This window comes from Quercus suber, unplaced genomic scaffold, assembly GCF_002906115.3.
Source record: "Quercus suber isolate HL8 unplaced genomic scaffold, Cork oak 2.0 scaffold_678, whole genome shotgun sequence".
In the NCBI taxonomy this organism is placed as follows: domain Eukaryota; kingdom Viridiplantae; phylum Streptophyta; class Magnoliopsida; order Fagales; family Fagaceae; genus Quercus; species Quercus suber.
Window position 1 is genome coordinate 312,876 of NW_027070119.1, and position 23,162 is coordinate 336,037.

General features: G+C 33.6%; 2 protein-coding genes across 2 annotated transcripts; both read left to right on the plus strand.

The window, feature by feature from the left end:
- The first annotated feature begins 452 nt into the window (after positions 1-452).
- On the plus strand, positions 453-3,447 carry LOC111988865 (protein PATRONUS 2). Its single transcript, XM_065766075.1, has 5 exons — positions 453-581; positions 674-769; positions 875-1,141; positions 2,607-2,611; positions 2,956-3,447. The coding sequence occupies exons 2-5, from the start codon at positions 700-702 to the stop codon at positions 3,142-3,144; spliced, it is 531 nt and encodes a 176-aa protein (XP_065622147.1). The 5' UTR covers positions 453-581; positions 674-699; the 3' UTR covers positions 3,145-3,447.
- Positions 3,448-16,191: 12,744 nt separating this feature from the next.
- Positions 16,192-19,382, plus strand: LOC136064388 (uncharacterized). Its single transcript, XM_065766076.1, has 4 exons — positions 16,192-16,578; positions 16,766-16,991; positions 17,835-18,169; positions 18,607-19,382. The coding sequence occupies exons 1-4, from the start codon at positions 16,192-16,194 to the stop codon at positions 19,135-19,137; spliced, it is 1,479 nt and encodes a 492-aa protein (XP_065622148.1). The 3' UTR covers positions 19,138-19,382.
- Positions 19,383-23,162: the final 3,780 nt, after the last annotated feature.

Genomic DNA, 23,162 nt, shown 5'->3' on the forward strand with positions numbered 1-23,162 from the left:
ACTTGCAAGGCTCCTACCATCCTTTTTTTTTTTTCTCTTCAAAAAAAGCATCAATAAATAACTTTCAACAAAAGAATAATTAGATCACCGCTCATCCTTAGTACGATGCAGCGATGATCACTTCACAAGTGCTTGTGGAGTGTGGGAGACAAGAGCCGTGGTTCAAGTCTCTAGGAGAGAGTTTCACATATATATACACTTAGATTAAGTTAGAGTAGAATTTCTATCACATATAAAAAAAAAAACAAATAAAAAATAAAAAATAAAAAACAAAAACATAAAAACAAAACAAAAGAATAATCAGCAAAAGGGAAACCGTAGCCCCGAACACCAAACTCACTAATCTAATTCCCAAACAAAAACCTCACAATATCCGTCATATTTTTATTTTCCCCAAACACCTTTTCTTGTATAGGAAATTACGATATCTTAAACAGGTACAAGTGAAACCGTAGCCCCGAACACCAATCCCACTATTCTAATTCCCAAACATACCCTCACAATCTCCGCCATTTTTTGATTTTCCCCCAAAATTTTTGAACTGTTAACCCTAGCGCCTTACTCCACTTCCAAGTACCAAGGTAAGATTTTCCATCTCATTCTCCTTCTAATTTAATTTGTATTTCAATTTTTTATTTCAAATTTTCTTAAGTATTTGTTCATATAAACCTAGATTTCTGCTCAGTACCAAAGATTGTTATGGCATCTCGTTTCGCACAGAGACAACTCATCATCCCAAATGAAAATTTCGATGTTCACCCCAAAAAAAGTAATACCCATTTTGTTTTTTAATTTCTACATAGTATTTGACTTTATAATTGTTGTTTTCCTTAAAAAAAAACATCGAATGGGTTTGTTTCGTTTTGTTTTGTAGAGGCTAATGTTGATGGTAAAGTGAATGGTCTGATAAAAACAGTTACAAAGAAAGGGGATCGTAAGGCTCTTAATGACATAACAAACAAATCATCAAACATTCGTATTGAAGACACTTCGACCACGAAAAAGAATGTGCCAAAAAAAGAGGAACTTTTTGATGTGGCCCAGGAAATGTTTTTACATGATCACAAAAAATGCATTGAGTCACAAAAACAACAAAGTGGAATGAATTCATTTTACCTGGACTTGGTTCTTCCAGGACACGGTAACTAACTATACTTTGCTTCTTTACTTGGATTGTGTTCGTTAACATTGTCTTATTCATGTGTTGTTGTTTTACTATTCAATGTCTTATGTTATTTGATTTGATTGTCAATTCTGTTTCGCGGTTGAAATCGTTATCTAGATTTTATAGTGAATGTTATCTTGATACTTGGGACCTACTGGGAACAAAATATATGACCACTATATTAAGATATTGAAATGGGTACTTAGCAAATTTGGTTTGTGTTCGATCACATTTATCTGTTTGTTGTTGTATAATCACATTTCTCTGGGAATATGCATAATCCAAGTTCTTAAGTTTGCTTGCAATTTTCTGTGATAAAGATTGGGCCAAAATTCATGAATCCAAAAGAGTGTGGAAGATGAAATCAGTGCAGACGTATTCAAGCATCTTATTTCCTAAAATCAATAATTCACTGGAAAACATTCTCATGTTATTGTCCAAAATATATTTGTTTTTTTTATTAGATTTCATTTACTTGTAATATTTGATCTATTTTTTAGGCTACCTTGTATTAATTTTTATGCATAAGTTAGTTCTTTTGTAATGAAATCCCTTATGTATCAAAGAAAAAGGGGGAGGGGAAAGATCCTTGAGCAATGGAAGCACTGATACTTTCACTTCAATAAAAAGTTTGCTTTCTACCTATCAAAAAATTAAAAGTTTACTTCTTAAAATATCCTTGAGCAATAAAAAGTTTTCTTTCTGTGTGTATTCCAGAATAAAATCTGGAAATGGTTTTCTTTCCCTGATTTTGAGAAATTTTTATCTTATATTTGGGTTTGAAATACTTTTTGGCTTACTTATCTTTTCACTGGGTCTTAAAGGATTTTTATTGCAATCATCCATGTTTAAAGGCGCTCATCCACGATTAAGAGACAGGAATTGCAGACTGAAATTAATAGGTTAATGGCTTAATGCAGATAAGGGTTTAGACACAGAATAAGCCAAAAGAAATTTAAAAAAAAAAAAAAAAATTGTCTTGAAAAGTCTGTTTTGGTTTTAGATTCAAATGCTCTCTCTTCCCCCCCCCCTTTTTTTTTTTTTTTTTTTGCAATCACCCACTTTAAAGGAGGTCATCATCGATTAAGAGACAAGAATTGCAGACTGAAATTAATGGGTTAATGGGTTAATGCAGAAAAGGGTTTAGATACAGAACAAGCCAAAAGAAATTTTTTTTTTTTTTTTTAAATTGTCTTGAATAGTCTGGGATTGTTTAAGATTCAAATGATCTCTCGATACAGAATAAGCCAAAAGAAATTATTTTTTTTAAAAAAAAAAAAAAAAATTCTTGAAAAGTCTGGGATCGTTTAAGATTCAAATGATATCTCTCTCCCCCCTTTTTTATTTTAATATGATAACTCTCTTGTATTCCTCTCAAGTTGTGGGTAGTGGCAAAGTACATGCATGACTATATAAGTTATTTTTTCTCCCTCCTGTGCAGATTCTGTATGTACTTTGAACATCAAGATGCTTCTTTTTCACTTTCCTAATCCTATATCTCTACTTTGATATAATGTAAAATGTAAGGATAGGGTCACTTAACAAAAGCCAAATGATTTTGAGAATGTTATTCTACGATTGAGATTGTTTATATGGATTTGAGTTACAAAATGCAGTAAATAATTTTGTTATCCTTTTTCATTGAATTGACAATCATTCTCCTAACAATATTGGCATTTGGCACTCATATAGCTTGGCTTCATGAGTTTTCATTATTGTATTTGTTGCTTTGCAATGTTGCTTCTCCTTACCTTATTTTTTTCTTAAATTTTTGCCTATATTTGCATCAGGCTGATCTTTATAGCCCCTGTTGCTACCCAGAGCAGGTGGAGCTGCCCATGGCTGATTGGTTAGAATCTTCAACAGATTGGACCTCCCCTCCTTGTTCTCCTTTACATTGGGACTCTCCACCATCCACCCCTTTTGCATGGGAATCTGAGGTGGTTGAATTTGTTCTGAAACAAGAAGTTGATATTTGAATCATTGAATGTCTTTTCTTTCTTTTCTATTTGTTCATAAAATGTAATTCAAGGTTCACATTTTGATGCTAATGATTCTTTCAATTCTTCTTTAGAACTGTCCACTATATTGTTCGAAGAGACAATGGCACATAAGTATAAATGTGTTTCAGGCTTACAAGTAGTACAACAGTAGGAGAGTGAAGTAGAGAAGGGAACTATGCCAAGACTTCGGTAGATAAACTTGGGAACGTTGCCTCTGTTTTAAAGCAGTCGTATTGGATGATTGTTTGCGTTTAACTGAGTGCTGCCATTATGGTTCTCTATTTTTATCCACTTATGTTATATGGTAATTAAATTTTATGTGGTTTATTGAATAATACATTATTATTATTGTGCTGTTATCTTAAAATCATCACATTCCCCTAGAAAGTGGATTTTATTTATTTATTTTTAATGTGTTCTCATTTTCATTGTGCAAAACAGTTTTGGGTGTTTTCTCTTTTCATTTCTTGTTCAAAAAATTACTACTTATTATAATAATAAGTTGCGGACCCGCGCGTTGCGTGTAATTATTTTTTAAGGTAGTCTCATTATTATTATTTTGTAATTTAAACTAATTTAATAAAAGTAATGCACTTCATAATCATATTTATCACAAGATAATTTTTTATTATTGTATAATTGTTTTATTTAAAATTTGAAACCTTAATTCTACCATAGTCGATTGGCTAATTTTTACATCTCTAAGTCAATTAAACACATTTTCCATGCTACATGTAAACCTTCTGTTCCATAAGGATTGAAATAATGTGGATAATATTCTTTTCTATGGAAGTTAAAAAAATTAAAATTCACCTTGTCTTGATGTTTTCTAAAAATTAAATTTGGCGATTCTCTGTCAATAATTGTGAAAATCTCAAGCAATAATTCAGAAGGTAATTCATGTTACATGTTCATGCTTTGATTGTGTACTTGTATGATTGATTTGGGTTGTAATTTATAAGTTAAATATGGTGGTGTATATCTAAAATAACCTAACTCTGTAGCTTAGGATATTGAATATAGTATTGTGTGTGATTTATAGAGTAGCGACGGTTATAGTAATTAAAAAATGGTTTTTCATTGTCTTTTAAGTTAATAAAAACCTTACATATACTTTTTTTTTTAAACATTTACATAGTTTTTTAACGTGAATCTTTACATATACCTTAATAAGTAAACTCTATACATTTCATTTTCTTAGATGCATAAAAAAAGACATTTATTCTACAATAATAGTGGCTAATTAGTTTTTCATGATCTCAGTTATAACGTTTCTTACTATTATCATATTTTACTGGCTGGTAATTTTCATAATAGAGGTATTAAATGAGAGTTAAATTCTTAGAACATTTCATTAGATTTTAGAAGTCGTGGTGTGTGAAGAATATAAGCATTTAAGGATTTTTTTTTTTATATTTTATTATTTATAAATAATGTTAAATGAAATGACAAAAAAAATGATTTTGAAAATTTTCATCTTTATTTCTTATATATTTCTATTATTACTAAAGAACGTCTTCCTTTTAGTTTATTTTTTTACTTTTGGGAGACAAAAAATCTGTTCATGAACAGTGCGGGCACTGTTCATGCACTGTTTATGCACTATTTATGTAATAAAAAATATTAAAAATGGGTCTCACGGTACTATTTACACATTTAAAAATTATTTTGCTACAGTGTTTTCAGTTTTCAGTTTTCAGTTTTCAGTTTCAGCAACAATAAGTTCAATCCAAACACACTCTTAGTATAAATAGAGGGTCATACATAATTCTTATATAATTCTTTTTTTTCTTAGTATAATTTAAAATAATGCCAATCGCCATTGGCCAAATTCAGAATTGACATGTAAGAGTGTACCATGACCTGTTGACATTAAGTGCATAGCTTCACCCTTTCACAAGTCAAACATTACATACCTGTTTGGATAACGTTTCTATTCCTGCGTTTTGGCGTTTGGCGTTTGGTGTTTTCTTCATTTTTTTTTTTTTTTTTGAGAACGTACACTAGTTTTTTTTTTTGCTTTTCTAATGAATCTCGTGCACTGTTCACGAGATCCACAAACCTATTTTTTCAATAAAACTTTCATTAAAAATGAGTCTCACGGCACTATTCACACATTTAAAAATTATTTTATTAAAGTGTTTTTAATTTTTAGCAAAATAAGCGGTATCTAAATAGATCAAGAAATTCATTTCCAAAGTGGCCATAGATGAAACCAAATAATCTATATCTGACCTCATTTTGCAAAGAGAAAATCTTTAAAACTTATTAGGCTGCCCATGTCTAAGAATCTTTCCAATATCAAGACCTATTTTGATCACTTACTATTTTATTATATGCATTACAAAAATAATATCGGTTTATTAATCACACTACTTTCATGCCAAGTTGGTAGGGCATGAATGACATCATCATGCCCAAGTAATATTTTACTTGATGACAAATAGGAATTGAAGGGTAGGAATAAGATATGGAAAATACTAAAGTCACATACATTTTACAAACTTCTCATAAAAAATACTTATATGATGATTAATTATTGGTAAGTAAAAAGAAAGTAATGTTTGTGGTAGATACGTGAAGAAAAATGTACACCAAGAGGAAAAGACAATAATTTCCTACTCAACCACACAAACTCCGTAAAAGACATTTGAATATTGCTAATTATACGTGAAGTGCAACAACACCATATGCATGTTTGGAATTTCATTTCAAATTATTTTGTTTGGAAAAATTTCATTTGATTTAGAAAATATTTAAAGGGACCACTCACACAAAAATCATTCACACAAAAATTTACAGGTTCATAGCACACCTAACTTCCCGCGTGCCAACCCTAACAAACTCAAACTCAAACTCAAGTGCAGGTTTGTAATGCCTCTCTCAAACAGAACCAACTCAGTTAGCATTGAGTCATGAACCCAAGCCCCTGGCTAAACAATTCTTTGACCATGAGTTGTCTGGACCTTCCTTTCACCCCAACCCAAGTCCCCAACCCCTATAAATAAATTGTTTCCCTTTCTCCAAAAGTCCACACGGTTTCACTTACACACATACAAAAATATTCTTCCTTACAGCCTGAGGCCATTGCAAGTTTCTTCCTCTCTCAAGTCTCAAAACTTGCAATGCCCTCGGCAGTAAGGAAGAAAATTGTGTACCGAAGTGTCACTGCCCATTCTGAACCAAGGCTGACCTCAAAGACCATATTAAAAATGGACAACACTGAGCAATGATAACCAGTTTCTATTGTGTTTATGTGTTTCTATTATGTATTTATGCTATTAGCCCTGTTCCTCTTTATCTTCAAATTATGTTTCTCTCAATGTAATTCTGTGTGTTTATTTATATTAATTTGAAGATAAAGAGAAACAGGGCTAAAAGCATAAACACATAATATAGAAAGAACAAAGTACCACTGCTCAATGTTGTCCATTCTTGATATGGTCTCTGTGAGGTTTCTTGCACAGAGGCAACTCATCATCCCAAATGAAAATTTCGATGTTCACCAGAAAAGTAATACTTAAAAAAAAAAAAAAAAAAAAAAAAAAAAAAAAAAATTCTACATAGTATTTGATTTATAATTATTGTTTTCCTTAAAAATCGAATGGGTTTGTTTTGTTTTGTAGAGGATAATATTGATGGTAAAGTGAATGGTCTGAAAAAAACAGCTACAAAGAAAGGGAATCGTAAGGATCTTAATGACATAACAAAACAAATCATCAAACATTCATATCGAAACGAAAAAGAACGTACCAAAAAAAAAGAGGAACTTTTTAATGTAACCCAGGAAATGTTTTTACACGATCACAAAAATTGCATTTAGTCACAACAACAAAGTAGAATGAATTCATTTTACCTGGACTTGGTTCTTCCAGGACACGGTAACTAACCATATATGCTTCTCTACTCGATTATATTCGTTAACATTGTCTTATTTATGTGTTGTTTTACTATTCAATGTCTTTATGTTTTTTGATTTGATTGTCAATTTTGTTTCACGGTGGAAATCGTTATCTAGATCTTATAGTGAATGGTATTTTGATATTTGGGACCTACTGGGAACAAAATATATGACCTCTATTGAGATATTGGAACGGGTACTTTGCAAATTTTTGGTTTGTGTTCAATCACAGTTCTCTGTTTGCTGTTGTATATTGCTTGACTGACGACCCTAGGAAGGGAACGTTGTTAAACTTGGGAATATGCGTAATCCAAGTTCTTAAGTTTGTTTGCAATTTTCTGTGATAAAGATTTGGGGCCAAAATTCATGAATCCAAAAGAGTATGGAAGATGAAATTGGTGCAGATGTATTCAAGCATCCTGTTGCCTAAAATCAATACTTCACTGGAAAGTATTCTCATGTTATTGTCCAATATATATTATTATCTTTGTTTGCTTGTAATATTTGATATATTTTTTATGCTACCTTGTGTTAATTTTTATGCATAACTTAGTTCTGTTGTAATAAAATCCGCTATGTATCAAAGAAAAAGGGGGAGGGAGATCCTGGACCAAGGAAATCGCTGATACTTTCACTTCAGTAAAAAGTTTGCTGTCTAAAATATCTTAATGCTCATTATTAAGTAACCCCCAAAGTTTCCATTTGTGCATGTAGGTGTGAGAATGAAATCTAGAAAGGTCTTGTTTCCCTGGTTTTGAGAAATTTTTATCATATATTTGGGTTGGAAATACATTTTGGCTTATTTTTTCACTTGGTCTTAAAAAAGTTTTTTTGTTTTTTTTTTTTTTTTTGAAAGTGCATCTGCTTTTATTTATATATATATATATTTTTTTTTTTTTTTTTTGCGTATAATTCAGAATAATGCAATTAATGGCCAAATTCATAATTGACATGTAAGAATGTACCATGACTTATTGACATTAAGTATAACTTCACCCTTTCACACATCAAACTTTACATCAAGAAATTCAATTCCAAAATGCCCGTAGATGAAACCAAATAATCATTATTTGAGCTCATTTTGTAAAGAGAAATCCATTAAAACTTATTACTTAGGTCTGATTGCTTGCCTTTTTGGTTCTCATGGTTAAGCTTTCTAGGTGCAGATGCTTTAATTTGTGATATGCTGATTGCAATCTTGCTGCCTAGTTTGGGTCTTAATGGACAAGAATTACACTGCTGGATTAGGCTGACCATGTCTATGAATGTCCAATATCAATACCTATTCCGATCAAAGTTACTGCCTTATTAATCACATTGCTTTCATGCCAAGTGGGTAGGGCATGATCATGCTATTGTGAACTATTTTATAAACTTTTTTTTTTATTAAAAATTGCTGGGTAATTATTGGTAATTAAAAAAGGGGTAATGCTACATACACAAATTATTTTACAATATTTTTAAAAATTGTCACTTTGAAAAAATCTTACTGATTCTCATATAGGTCCACCAATAACACAATATTTTTACTTACTAATAACCCACCTATTAGTACCACATCAACACTTTGAAAAAATATTGTAAGTTTATGACTTTAACATTTTCTTTCAATAATTTTACAAATTGTCACCTCAAAAAATTCTTATTAGTTTTCATATAGGTCCACCAATAACACTATCTTTTACTTACCAATAACCATCATGCACATCAAGTGTGTAAAAAAAATTGTAAAATAGTTGGTGACTTTATTATTTCCTTAAAACTTAAAAAAAAAAAAAAAAAAAAGTACTGTTAGTGGTATCACAACCACGCATAGTCCATGGGATAAGAATGGAAGACATTGCAATGGTACCTGCTTAGACGTGAAGTTCAACACCATATGCATGTTGGGATTTCATTTCAAATTATTTGTTTTAGGAAAATTTCATTTTTATTTATAGAATATTAACAATCATTACAATTTTTAAGGGTACCACTCAAATGGAACTTACTGCTATGTAACTCCTTTTTTTGACCCAAAAAATAGAGAGTTGGTATCACACTTAAGCTTTGTTTGGATTGCATCTGCAATGCATTTTTGGCTGCTTCTTCTTCCCCTTCCTCCTTTTTTTCTTTTTTTTTTTTTTTTTTGGTGCACTGTTCATGGGACGTGAACAGTGCATTTAGGCTTACTAACAGTAATTTTAAAAGTGAACAGTAATCAAAAAATAATTTTTTATTATTTTCAGTTTTCAGCAAAATAAGTTGTAAACGCATACTTAGAGGGGGTTTGGATTCCGCGTTTGCGTTTCAGCAAACGCGTTTTCCTCCTCTTTTTTTTTTTTTTTTTTTTTTGCCGCATTTTTTTACTTTTGGGAGACAAAAAATCTGTTCATGAACAGTGCGGGCACTGTTCATGCACTGTTTATGCACTATTTATGTAATAAAAAATATTAAAAATGGGTCTCACGGTACTATTTACACATTTAAAAATTATTTTGCTACAGTGTTTTCAGTTTTCAGTTTTCAGTTTTCAGTTTCAGCAACAATAAGTTCAATCCAAACACACTCTTAGTATAAATAGAGGGTCATACATAATTCTTATATAATTCTTTTTTTTCTTAGTATAATTTAAAATAATGCCAATCGCCATTGGCCAAATTCAGAATTGACATGTAAGAGTGTACCATGACCTGTTGACATTAAGTGCATAGCTTCACCCTTTCACAAGTCAAACATTACATACCTGTTTGGATAACGTTTCTATTCCTGCGTTTTGGCGTTTGGCGTTTGGTGTTTTCTTCATTTTTTTTTTTTTTTTTGAGAACGTACACTAGTTTTTTTTTTTGCTTTTCTAATGAATCTCGTGCACTGTTCACGAGATCCACAAACCTATTTTTTCAATAAAACTTTCATTAAAAATGAGTCTCACGGCACTATTCACACATTTAAAAATTATTTTATTAAAGTGTTTTTAATTTTTAGCAAAATAAGCGGTATCTAAATAGATCAAGAAATTCATTTCCAAAGTGGCCATAGATGAAACCAAATAATCTATATCTGACCTCATTTTGCAAAATATATATATATATATAATTTTTTTTTCTTCAGATTTTGGTATATATATTTTTTATTTTAGTGTAACAAGTTGACCATCAAAACATACTGATGCAATATTGAAAGCTCCACCAAATGCATTGCACAAATCAGTTTTAGACTACTAGAAGTCAGTTAGTTTGCTAAAATTGGAATTGACTCGTAATCCAGTTTAATACGATTTAGTTTTGTTTTTTTTATTCTTATTTGTTTTTAAATGTTATTGTAGGGACTCAGTTTGGATTGACCCTGAGTATGAATGGGTTTTCAGCCCAATCAAGCCCAAACAATAAATTTATAGAGAGTGAGTTAAAGGTTTAGGTGCTGGCCGTCGCTCATCAAGCATGAACTTTCTTTTATAAAAAAAAAAGACTTAGAGTTTCTTTACAACTGGGGGGATGCTCCTCGGCCCGTGGCCGAGGAGACCCTTATCTTCTCTTTTTTCCCCCTCCTTTCTTTACTTTACTTGCTTTCCTTATATAGTTTTCATCTTCCTATCTCCTTATTCCATCTGTTGATCATCCATTTGCCTCTCTTTTGGCCGTTCGTCCATCAGAGGCCTTATCAGTACTCAAGTGGTTCACTCTGACCAACGTTGCCCTGCTAAGGGGTTATCTCCCCATTAATGCGGCCAGAGGGGTTGGGTGAATGCATTAATGCGAGGGTGACAGCTTACTTTGGGGTTGGTCTTTCCTAAAAATCATCCTTGTCAGGCCGAGGATGAGGAGGTCCTCGGCGTGGATTGGGAAAAGAGGCTTTCCCCAATTTAGCCTTGAATAGTCAATATTCCTCGGCGTGGGCCTTGGGCCTACTACACGATGGACCGAGGCTATCAGGCCCACGGGCCCCACAATAGCCCCTCAAAACCCTGCTGCACGTTCCCTCGGACGGGGAAGAGGGTTTTGATACCTGCGGGCCCTCTAGACGAGTCGCCCCACTTCGGTTCGTGTTAATACTGGCGACTTTTTGATTGCCCGATGCGCGTTTTTAGCGTTTCAAGACTTAATGGGTGCCCACATTAAATTTTGGCGGCACCACGTTTCCCACTTTCAACGGTATGATCTCTTGCTTTTATGGGTAAGCGGCTACATTTGGAGAACCTAAGGGGAGTATAAGTACCTGTTTGAACCGCCTGGTTTCCTCATTTTCGCGCTTACAATTATTGATGCGTATGATTTGAATCTGGTTCGACTTGCACACTATTTGAAGAGCATCGTGAAACTTCTGTAGTCTTCTTCTTCCAGTGACCCAAAATTTTCCTTAGTTCAATCCTTCTTTTCTTCTTCTGGAATTTTTAGTTGTTCTTGGGGGGATGGGTAAGTTTAAGAAGTTAGTTGAATCCGACGAGATGATGAACAAATTCATCGTAGACTATGGGATACCCAATAATGTGAGTCTGAAATACTGTGAAGAAGGGGAGTGGTATATTAGGAGGAGAGAGGGTGAAGTCGTGATTCCGATAGTCGCCTTCGTAGAGGGAGGGATGAGAATCCCTATGAGGCCAGTGACTCTCACTACCTTAGGCATTTCCGCCTGACTCCTACTCAGTGTGCCGTGAATGTATTTAGGATATTAGGGTGTGTAGACACCCTGAATGAGAAAATGGGGCTGAGACTGACTCACCACGATGTGAACTGGTGCTATAACCTTCACCACCTGAGGGGTAAGACGTACTATATGAAGACAAGGGACGATAGGGTTCGTCTCATCCAGTGTCTTCCTGATTCCAATAAGGGGTTGACATAAGATTTCCTCATAGTGTTGGGGAGTGGCACAACGGTTTTCACTGCCCAACAGTAGAGGGGGAGCCAGGTAGGGCATCCGAAGTAAAAGACAATCTAGGTTTCAGTATTTTCAAGTTTTATGACTGCATATTCGATTTGGTTGATTAACCATAGGAGTTTCATTTTTCTTTTCGCAGATCCGCACGCCTTTGCACGTCATTTCCACCTGGTTAACAAAGCGGATTTGGAAACTGTTCTTAGGTCGGACCTTTTCCTGAACGAAACTGATTACCAGGTCAGAGCTGCTCATCAAATCTCGGATGCGACCCAGCTCAGAAATCATTCCAGTCCTGAAGCACGTAATTAGAGCTCGTGACCCTCGGCTTACGCAGATTACCGTGGTGGAGGACGGTTTTGCATTTACTGAGGGGTCTTATATACCTGAAGGCATTCCGCTATCAGGTCCCTCTTCATCCTAGCAAGTAACAGTGGCTGAGGAAGGACTATCTAAGAAGGCAAGGGAGGTGGTTGAACTGAGTTCCTCTGAGGACGAATATAGCGTGTTCGACTAGCTGATCAGTCCGAGGATCCATCTGGTGATCTGGGAGACCTTCATTTGTCCGAAGCCGATCTCCAGTCCCTAAGAGTTGGCACTCCGACTGAGATGGGTTTAAAAAGACAGCCAAACCAATCCTCTTGACCTGCTCGAAGGCGGTTCAAGAAGGGTGTACCAGAAGAATCGCAGCCCCAGCCCCTAGCACCTCAGCCCCAGATTTTAACTATGCAAACCAGGTCGTCCTATGTCCCATAGTATCAGACCCCCAGACCGAGTCTCATGACTCGAAAAGGAAGAGACTTTCTAAGGGTAAGGAGCCAATGGATGGGAGTAAATACCATTCCCCGCCCGAGGAGGGTAGGTTTCGCAGGCCTCCGAAGCAACTGAAGCTCGGTGGTCAACGGAAGGTAAGAAGGCCACCCAGCAGTCCGAGGCTCAAGCCTGGCTGCCCGCTGCCATGCTCCATGATCAGCCCCTGATGGATAATGCGTCATGCGGGAATCTCAAGGAGAGAGAGAGAGAGAGAGAGAGAGAGAGAGAGAGAGAGAGAGAGAGAGGCTTTTGTGTGTAGAAAAATAGAAATTATGCATGGAATAAGAGAGGGAATGACAATTTTATAGTATGAGGATAAAAATAAAAAGAGTCAAAAATAAAGGAAGATAAAAAGATAGAATAATAGTAATACTGAGAGTAGTGGGGATATAAAAAGTTAAAATGGAATGAGAAAGGTTTAAGAAAGTTAAGGTAGAGTAGTGGTGATATGAAAAGTTAAAATGGAATGAGAAAGGTTGAAGAAAGTTAAGGTAGAGAGTAGTGGGGATATGAAAAGTTAAAATGGAATTGAAAATTTAATAATAAATAAGAATAGTTAATAATAAGATAAATTAAATATGATATTTTGATTGTAATATAGTAGAGTTTTTGATTCACCTTAAATGTTAAAAAATTGTATAAAAAATTGGAAAAAAAATTAATGATGACATGGCTGCTGACGTGGCTTAACGTGAGCATGACAACATTAAATACTACGTTTTAGTTTTTAGTAATATATAGATATAAATTCGATCAATAAACTTATTTTGTATACACAATTTTAGATCATAAAAATTTAAAATTTTAACATTTGTTTGATGAGATAGTAATTGATCTTTGATCTTCTTGAAATTTTACATGATGAATAATATAATAAAAACATGCAATCTAAAGTTTAGATTTTCAAAATCCACACTCAATATAAAGATATATGAGGAGCTTGTCTAGTTTGGAGAGAATCTTTGTTCGAAAGAAAGGGCCATGGAGGTGGAGTAGATAAATTGAGGGGGTGAGTGGAGTAATGTTGGGGACACCAATTTTAACACAACTTTGTGTCACAACTCATCACATGGCGAATTATGATTGGTAGGGGTGTATCCCCACACGGTCCACTGACACACCCTTACCAATCACAACTTGCCATATGGCGAGTTGTGGTAAAAAGTGGTGCTAAAGTTGGTGTCCCCAGCATTACTCGAGTGAGATTGCACTCCTTCATTAGCGTTGGAGAATTATATTTGAGAACATTTTACATAATTTTTATGTAAAATACGAACATGCTATTTTTTTTTTCGTCATTCACAACTCAATACGTTTATATGGAAACTTATAGTATAAATGAGTTATGAGTAGTGGAGATGTAAATCTATTATTATTTGGTAGTGTTAACGGGCACCACAAAGTGCCAGCTAACAAACAACTTTATGTTAATAAAGCTAACTTTTTGTTAAATTTTTAACCAATTTTATTAGGTATAAAGCCAATAGAGTTAACTTTTTAAATTTCACTTATCACTTTAATACTATTTTCACATATTTCATTAATTTATACTAATTTTTTATAAGAACCAATTTTTTTTTTTTGATAAATAAGAAGAACCAATTTTTTATTATCTTATAATGCCCCGTTAATATTTTCCTATATTCCATTGTTCAAATGTGATGTTAGCACTTAGCTATGCTCATTATATTTCTATTAGATTTGGATAGAGAACGGATTTTAATTATTAAACTTCAATAAAGAGAGAGGTGCATATACCTACTTTTTTTTGTTATTCTCTTCATCATTAATGTTTCTTCAGAATGTACAAGTTTTATTGCCAGAGGCCATGTGCACCACTTCACGAGAAAGTTATGAGAACTTGCTGAACTGATTTGAGTCATTGTATCGTGATTCGTGATCGAGATTTCAGATTTTAGAAGAAGATGAGATTTCGGCTGTGTTTGTTTTGACTTCAAACTACTTCCAGAAATTAATTTCTGTAAAATTTGGGTGTTTGGCTGCTTAGGAAAATTGGGTCAACGGAAAATAATTTCTCCTTTGACCGAAAATAACCCCTCCCCAGGCGGAAATGCATTTCACCTTTTATTTTCCCTTAAACCAATTTCCGAAAAAAACTCTCTCAACTCTCCAAGCTCTCTCACACAGCAACTCTCTCTCACACAGCAACACAACTCTCCAAGCTCTCTCACACAACTCACACAGCAACTCTCCAAGCTCTCTCACACGCACTCAGCAGTACTCCGATCCGGTCCAAACCAAAGCTCCAAGCTCCGATCCGCTCCAAGCTCCAAGCTCCAAGCTCAGCAGCAAGTCTCCGATCCGGTCCAAACCTCCGCTCTAAGCTCCAAGCTCCAAGTTCAGCAGCAAGTCTCTGTTCCGGTCCAGACCTCCGCTCCAAGCTCCGATCCGCTCCAAGCTCCAAGCTCCAAGCTCAGCAGCAAGTCTCCGTTCCGGTCCAGACCTCCGCTCCAAGCTCCAAGCTCCAAGCTCAACAGCAAGTCTCCGTTCCGGTCCAGACCTCCGCTCCAAGCTCCGATCCGCTCCAAGCTCCAAGCTCCAAGCTCCAAGCTCCGGTCCAGACCAACGACCTCCAAGCTTGAACCTCCAAGCTCTGATCCCCACACCGACGAGCTCCAACCTCCAAGCTCCGATCCATACACCGAGCTCCACCATCTCCCTCACGCAGCCGATCCTCTCCACGCATAGTGAGTTTTCCTTTTCCCTTTCTCAATCCGATCCGAAAATTTCTCAGTCTAATCCACCCTCATTTCTCAGTCCAATCAACCCTCTCATCACTTCATTTCTCAACCCGATCCACACACCAAAAATACAAAAACTGAAAGGGCCGACCCACCCTCAAACCCATAAACAATCCAACTGAAAATCATCAGTCCCTCGCAAACAACCCAACCTTTATTATTATTATTATTATTATTATTATTATTATATTTTTTTTTAGGTTATGGCTGAAATTTCCTCAGTTTTATTTGGTTGATAATGAGTATTGGGTTTAGCTGATGTTGAGTGGGTTGCATAAATTGATGTGGATACTGTTGGTTTGGGTATAAATTTGATGTAAAAATAGTTGCTATGGTGGGAGTTGGTTATTGGGCACAAATTTGATGTGGCTATTGTTGTTCTGTGAGTTGTGAAATTTGTTGCGGCTATTGTTGTTCTTTGTTTTTTCTTTTTTTGGGAAACCCTTGTTCAGTGTTTTCTATAATAACAATGCAATGTGATTTGTTCATAGGTGTAAATATTGACTGTGATGGTATTATATTGTATACGTTGTTGATGATACAATTATACAGAAATATATGTGCATAAAAATTTTGGTACTCGTTATCAATGCGGTTTGGATATTTTCTGTTTGTGACTGTTTTTATTTACGATGTAATCAATAGCATGCTTGTGTACATACCTCTTAGACCACAATGTTTGTGATTTTTTAGATGAAGAAAAAAACCAAAGCCGCAATTCTTGCTTCAGTTGCATCTGTCCTTCTTTTGGGTGCTGCATTGTTAAGGAAATTGCAGCGTAGACGTAAACGACTGCCTAGGGCGCCTTTTGTTAATCATGCAGCCGAGAGAGAGGAATACATAAATAGTATTCTGCATGGAAGTGGGACATATTGTGTGAATCAAATTAGGATGAAGCCTATATCTTTTCACCGCTTATGTCACATCCTCACTGAGGGGGAGCATGTACGCCCGACTATTCACATGCCTGTTACGGAGCAAGTGTTTATTTTCTTACACATTATTGGTCATAATGTGAGGTTTCATGTAATGGGTAGTCGGATTTATAGATCAACTGAGACTGTTCATAGATACTTTAAGGTCGTCCTTAGGGGGGTCCTAAAATTATATAGAACTCTAATAAGACTGCGTAGCGAAGATACACCTCAAGAAATAAGGAATAGCAGAAGGTTCTACCCATATTTTAAGGTAAATATTGCGACTTGTGTATTTTTGTAAATTATGAAGATTCATGTAATTCTAAACCATTATGTCTGTCAAAAATTAGGATTGTGTTGGAGTAATAGATGGTACACATGTTCGTGCATCTGTGCCACTTGAAATACAAGGAAGATTTCGTGGTCGCAAAGATGGAACCACGCAAAATGTGTTAGCTGCCATTAGTTTTGACTTAAAGTTTACTTATGTATTGGCTGGATGGGAAGGCAGTGCACATGATTCACGTGTGTTAAATGATGCATTTGCTAGGCCAGGGGGATTTTCAATTCCCAACGGTATTATACGTTTACTTCACCTTTTTGGTTTATTAGTTTAATAAATATTGTGCGTTTTCTTAAGCATAGTAGTGATTTGGTTTTATTTTTTAATATATGTAGGTAAATATTATCTTGGTGATGCTGGGTATGGTAATAAAAATGGGATATTGTCACCTTATCGAAGTGTGCGATATCACTTAAAAGAGTTTAGTGATCATCCTCCTGAGAATGAGAAAGAATTGTTCAACCTGCGACACTCTTCATTGAGAACTACCATTGAGCGAGGGTTTGGAGTGTTGAAGAAACGTTTTCGAGTGTTGGATGCAGAACCTTTTTGGTCTTTTGAAACCCAAGTGAAAGTAGTGTTAGCATGTTGTGTGGTTCATAATCACATTATGGGGGTTGAACCACATGACCATATTATGGAAGCTGCAATGAATGAAGTAGAGTCTAGTGACCCTCATCAAGAAACACAATCACGTCGAGAGTCCATTGAAGACAGTAGATTGTGGAATGCTAAGAGAGATGAGATATGTCAAGCTATGTGGTCTGATTATATCAGGAGTGGAGAGTAGTACTTTATTTAGATTTCTATGATTGTAATATGTATTTTTTTTTTTTATTAAGACAATGTATTTACTATAGACTTTTGGTGGTGTAATGGAAAAGTATTTTTAGCATTACATTGTTATTTGATGGTATTACATTGTCATTTTGAGGGTTAGCATGTTTCATTTTGTTGTGCAAATTTATAAGTATGGTTGTATGTGTGTTTGATTTGTTGTTCATATTCCGAGCGTAATTACTAAATGCTACTCTCATTTTTAAATGCTACTCTAACTATACAATTTTCATATGTAGTAATGTCAAAGGGCAAAGAGAAGGTAACCAGCAATAAGCAATTCAGGTGGCTGCCTCCCATGCATGAAACGATGCTGAGGATACTTGCACAAGAGGCTGCAAAGGGCAACAAGCCCTCTAGCACCTTCAAGGCAGGCTCCTTCGCTCTTGTAGCAAAGGAGATAACTGCCCAATTTGGGGTTGAGTGCCACCCATCATATGTTGATAATCGGATGCGAACTCTAAGGACCATGTGGTCCACTATTGAGAAACTTCGAAAGAAGAGTGGCTTCGGTTGGGATGATAATCTCAAAATGATAACATGCGACGCAAAGACGTACCAAGAAGAAGTCATGGTATGCCTTACAATTATATTTTCCGGATATAAATGCTAATATATGTTTTTGTCCATAAATTGAAATTTTTAGTTTGGAAATTGAAGGCAAAGAATTTATTTGAAAAGATATTCATAGTTCCAAAGAAGACATCTATGAATAAATGTTAGAGGTTAGATGAAGTTTTAGTAAATTATATAATGGTGTGAAGTAAACTTTATCATGATTTATTAAGTTTTAGTCCTAGAGTAATGTCACACTACCATAGCTAGATGTTTAAATGCAGCATCTATTCCACACCATGATTTTATGTTTAATTTGACAAGGATGGACACCCACTTTATTTTTCATGTAATAACAGTTTTTTTTGTTTATTGGCATGAATAATGCATTGAATATTGAATTTATGCGTGAAGTAATTATTGCATTGTTAGTATACGTTCCTTTCTCCTTTACAGGCGCATCGAAAGCATGCGGAGTTTTTAAACAAGAAAATAGAGATGTATGATGAGTTAGCTCTTGTTGTGGGCAAGGACACAGCCACAGGTGGCTTTTCAAAGTCCTATATAGATTATGAAAATGAGCCAGATAATGGCGACAGTGCTGAATTTGTTGCTGATAATGTGGAGGAAGATGTGGTGGAAAAAGGTAAGAATGTAGTGGAGTCCTCCACAACTGGGTCGGGAATTTCAAAATCCCGTAAAAGAGGTCGTGCACATTCTACTGCTGATGATAGCGTGTTGACTGATCTGTCTGATCAGTTGAAGGATATAGCTACGGCTCTTAAAGAAATCAATCGGGGCCCGATAGATTATACATCTCTTTATAATGAGGTTATGGCTATGATGGCGGATGGGTATAGTGAAGAAATGCTTGCAACTGCGTTTGACCATCTGTGTGAAAATGAGAAGGTAGCACGGGGATTTCTGGCTAAGAATGCTAGGCTGCGAAAGCTGTGGTTGGATGGTTTTTTTTTCTCACAACTTTGACTTGCCTGTTTCATGTAGACTGTGATGGTAGCTTTATGGATTCACTGTTGTTGTAGAACTAGTATTAACCTACTATTGTATTATATGTAGTACTTTGTATTATTGGGACAATACAGTTATGTATTTGTACTATTCAGATACCACGAGTAGGTATCATTTTTGTACACCATGGAGGTGTAATGACAATGGTGAACGATGAATGTGGCTATTTTTATATTAATATTATCGGTATATTTAAATGATTATTTTTTATGTTGAAGTGGATGATTATTTTTGTACTGTTACAGATATGTATACACAATGCAGGTGTATGTTGAAGTGGATGATTAGTTTCTAATTATTACAGGTTTTTCTAGATAATACAGGAGTTGAAATTTGTAAGGCATTTTATATTTTCCGTAAAATTAATTCACAAACCAAACATGATAATTGATTTTCCGGAAAAAATGGATTTCATTTTCCGTAAAATGTTTACCTGAACCAAACATAAAAATTGATTTTCCGTAAAACAAAAAGCATTTTCCGTAAAATGTTTGACCGAACCAAACACCAGAATTGATTTTCCGTAAATCGATTTCCGAGACAGCCAAACAACCTCAATACATTTTCCTTTTCCGGAAAATAGCATTTTCGGAAAATATGTATTTTCCGAAAAACGTTTTACGCGAACCAAACGCAGCCTAATGCCAACGAAATAATGCTTCATCCTTTCACATTTATAATAAATTTTATCATAAATTTAACATATAAACCTTAATATAAATGTAAGAAGAAAAAATATTATTCTTCATGTTTCAAGAATCTTTACGAATTACTCAAAAAGAAATGTTAATAGATGTTATTAGGATATTAGTTAATAATTCATTTAAAAATAAATTTATGAAAAAAAAATTAATATTTTGGTAATCATTAAAACAATAAATAAGGTTCTTTTTTTGATAATCAAGAAAATGAGGTTCTGTGTATGACTTTGACTTGACAGATACAATTACTGTGCATGGGAACCAAATTTGAACAAGCAAAGCTAGAATGCCATGAATATATCCCTCATCTCTCTCCTTTCTAGAAATTTCATTGATTCAAAATATGAAATTATTTCTCATTAATTTTTGTGTCTAAAGTCAAAATTTTTAACACCTAAAACTACCACAAAGTGTCATCTTTATTAACTATAATAATAGCTGTATGATTCCCATAAAAAAAAAAAAAAAAAAAAAAGCCTATATGATGAATATAAAAAATATTATTTAAATAAAAGCATGAGAAATAGATAATTTAGTGGTAAAAGAAAAAAATTTAATATATATTGTAAAGTGAAGTGCTAAAATAAAGTAATTAATTTTTTATTAAAAATTAAATTTTTTAATGATACTGAATGCTTAAATACTCTAGATTTTTTTATTTAATCATTTAATTTATATATATTTCCCCTTTTTATATCTAGTTGACCAATTTAGTTTACAATTGTTTGCCCAGGATCATCGGCTAGTTTGCATGAGTTTTCTTTTCTATGGACTGTTTTTATTGGTTTTTTTCTCCTTAATCCTATCAATGGCCAGACTTTCAATGAGTTTCCTATAAGTTTTTTACTTTTAAAAAATGAAAAAGTGATTGACTTTCTTGACAGTTTTTTTAATTTCTTACCAAATGTTTCCTAAAATAATGATTAATGTATGCTTTAAAGGTATACATTAACTTGTAAAATTTTTCACATCTGCTATCCAAGTGGCAATTTCACAACTGTTATTGGTGATTGACACCTATTTAATAAAATAATNAAAAAAACTATATGATGAATATAAAAATATTATTTAAATAAAGTGTGAGAAATAGATATTTAGTGGTAAAAGAAAAAAATTAAAATATATTGTAAAGTGAAGTACTAAAATAAAGTAATTAATTTTTTATTAAAAATTAAATTTTTATTGCTACTGAAATGCTTTAAATACTCTAGATTTTTTTATTTAATCATCTATTTATATATATTACCCTTTTATATCTAGTTGACCATTTAGTTTAGAATTGTTGCTCAGGATCATCGGCTAGTTTGAATAAAACTACTTGTAGTGCATTTAGCATTTATTTATTTATTTTATTTTATTGTGATTAAGGATACATCAATTAATTCAATACGTAAAGGCTCATATTTCTTGAATAAGAAATCTAAGATTCAATCATATCCTACGCTAAAAAGTAAAAATCAATTATTGTCTTAATTCAATGATAAATAGTAATCATCTTCAAGTAAAAGCCATAGCTTTAAAATACCAACGTATGTATCTAGCATTAATTTAGCCCACTAAATGGGCCGAAGACGTTCATCCGCTATTAAATCAGCTAAGATTTATTAGAGTTCAATAGTGAAGATGTCCCTTAGTTTTGAGTGAAAATTGAAGTGATGCTCTTTGAGGTGGTGTTTGGTTCCTGTTTTCAGTGTGAATTTTATTTTCATTTCTTATTTTTGTAGGATTTAACGTGAAAAACTTATTTGACTTTATTTTCAGTTCTCATTATCATTTTTAATACCCAAAAAATGTGGATATGAAAAAGGAGAAAAAAAAATGAATACAACTTTTTGGTTTTTTTTTTTCCAACAAATATGGATTCAGTGGCAGATTTGTAAAAAACCCAAAGTTGATATGCATTTTTAGAAGTACAAATATTGGTTCTAGGCCCATTTATCGAACCCCTTTGAACTTTGAAGTTCAAAATATATGTCCTAAAATTCCTGTGATATTGGAATTATTCAATTAACATTTAATATTTAATTGCTATATAGCTAAAAAAAGTTGTAGATCTTGGTACCCATAACATTTTCACAACAAATTATAGATAATTAATTATTATTGGTTCTAAATTAAACCTACCATTAATATTACTTTTCTACCCTACTAATAACAACCTACCACATAGAATTTATTATGAAAATGTTGTGAACATACCATTTCTTGTTTTGCTGATCATTGGCTTGATATACCAAAATTGTAAAGGATTAATTATTAGCATAAAAATTAGTAAATTTTCTTTGTACCAGTAACGTGAATCTGAATGAAAATGATACATGATTGAAGGGTAAAAATTGAGACTAATTGCTATATGCTGCAAAAGAGATTGTAATGATTTTTGTTTTTATTTTTATTTTTGAGAAAAAGGGGACTCTAATGATTTTAATTTTTTTTTTTTTTTTTTTGATGAATGATTTAAAAACAAAAAACTGAATCATTAAAAAAAATAGGAATAAAATTGAATCATTACAAAATAGGTTGCAACCACATATTTATGTGAACAAGACAGCACATTCCCGATAAAAATAAGGTGATTCAAGGTGCTCATGCCAAGGAATGTGTTATTAATCATTTAATCTATACATAAATAGAAAACGCAAATACAAAACCATGATAGAATTTACCACATATATAACCTTTGTGTTTTCTTTTCTTTTTTTTCTTTTTATTCTTTCTGGATAAAGGAAATTTTATCGTCTCTAACTTCTGCCAAATCACCATCTCCGTATTGCACAGGAAACTATGAAGAGTAGTAGCACGGCCAAAAAAATTAAACAGGTTCCTGGTGTGAAGGCATTGTGGCTCCTGGTGCTAATGAAAATTGTAGACCTCTACCTTGGCCAGACTGTAGCACAATAGCAACTTGAGTTGCTGCCAAAGCTGCAGCCTCCTGTGTCACCAAATCATGTAAAAAAATTAAAATATATTGTAAAGTGAAGTACTAAAATAAAGTAATTAATTTTTTATTAAAAATTAAATTTTTATTGCTACTGAATGCTTAAATACTCTAGATTTTTTTATTTAATCATCTAATTTATATATATTACCCCTTTTTATATCTAGTTGACCAATTTAGTTTAGAATTGTTTGCTCAGGATCATCGGCTAGTTTGCATGAGTTTTCTTTTCTATGGACTGTTTTTATTGGTTTTTTTCTCCTTAATCCTTATCAATGGCCGGACTTTGAATGAGTTTCCTATAAGTTTTTTATTTTTCAAAAATGAAAAAGTGATTGACTTTC

Bases quoted from the DNA above. Each gene is read 5' to 3' on its own strand.
- LOC136064388 (XM_065766076.1), top strand. From the start codon at position 16,192: ATGAAGAAAAAAACCAAAGCCGCAATTCTTGCTTCAGTTGCATCTGTC. The intron at 16,992-17,834 runs GTATTATACGTT...TTTCATATGTAG, and splicing joins GGGATTTTCAATTCCCAACG to TAATGTCAAAGGGCAAAGAG. The intron at 18,170-18,606 runs GTATGCCTTACA...TCTCCTTTACAG, and splicing joins CGTACCAAGAAGAAGTCATG to GCGCATCGAAAGCATGCGGA.
- LOC111988865 (XM_065766075.1), top strand. From the start codon at position 700: ATGGCATCTCGTTTCGCACAGAGACAACTCATCATCCCAAATGAAAAT. The intron at 770-874 runs GTAATACCCATT...TTTGTTTTGTAG, and splicing joins CGATGTTCACCCCAAAAAAA to AGGCTAATGTTGATGGTAAA.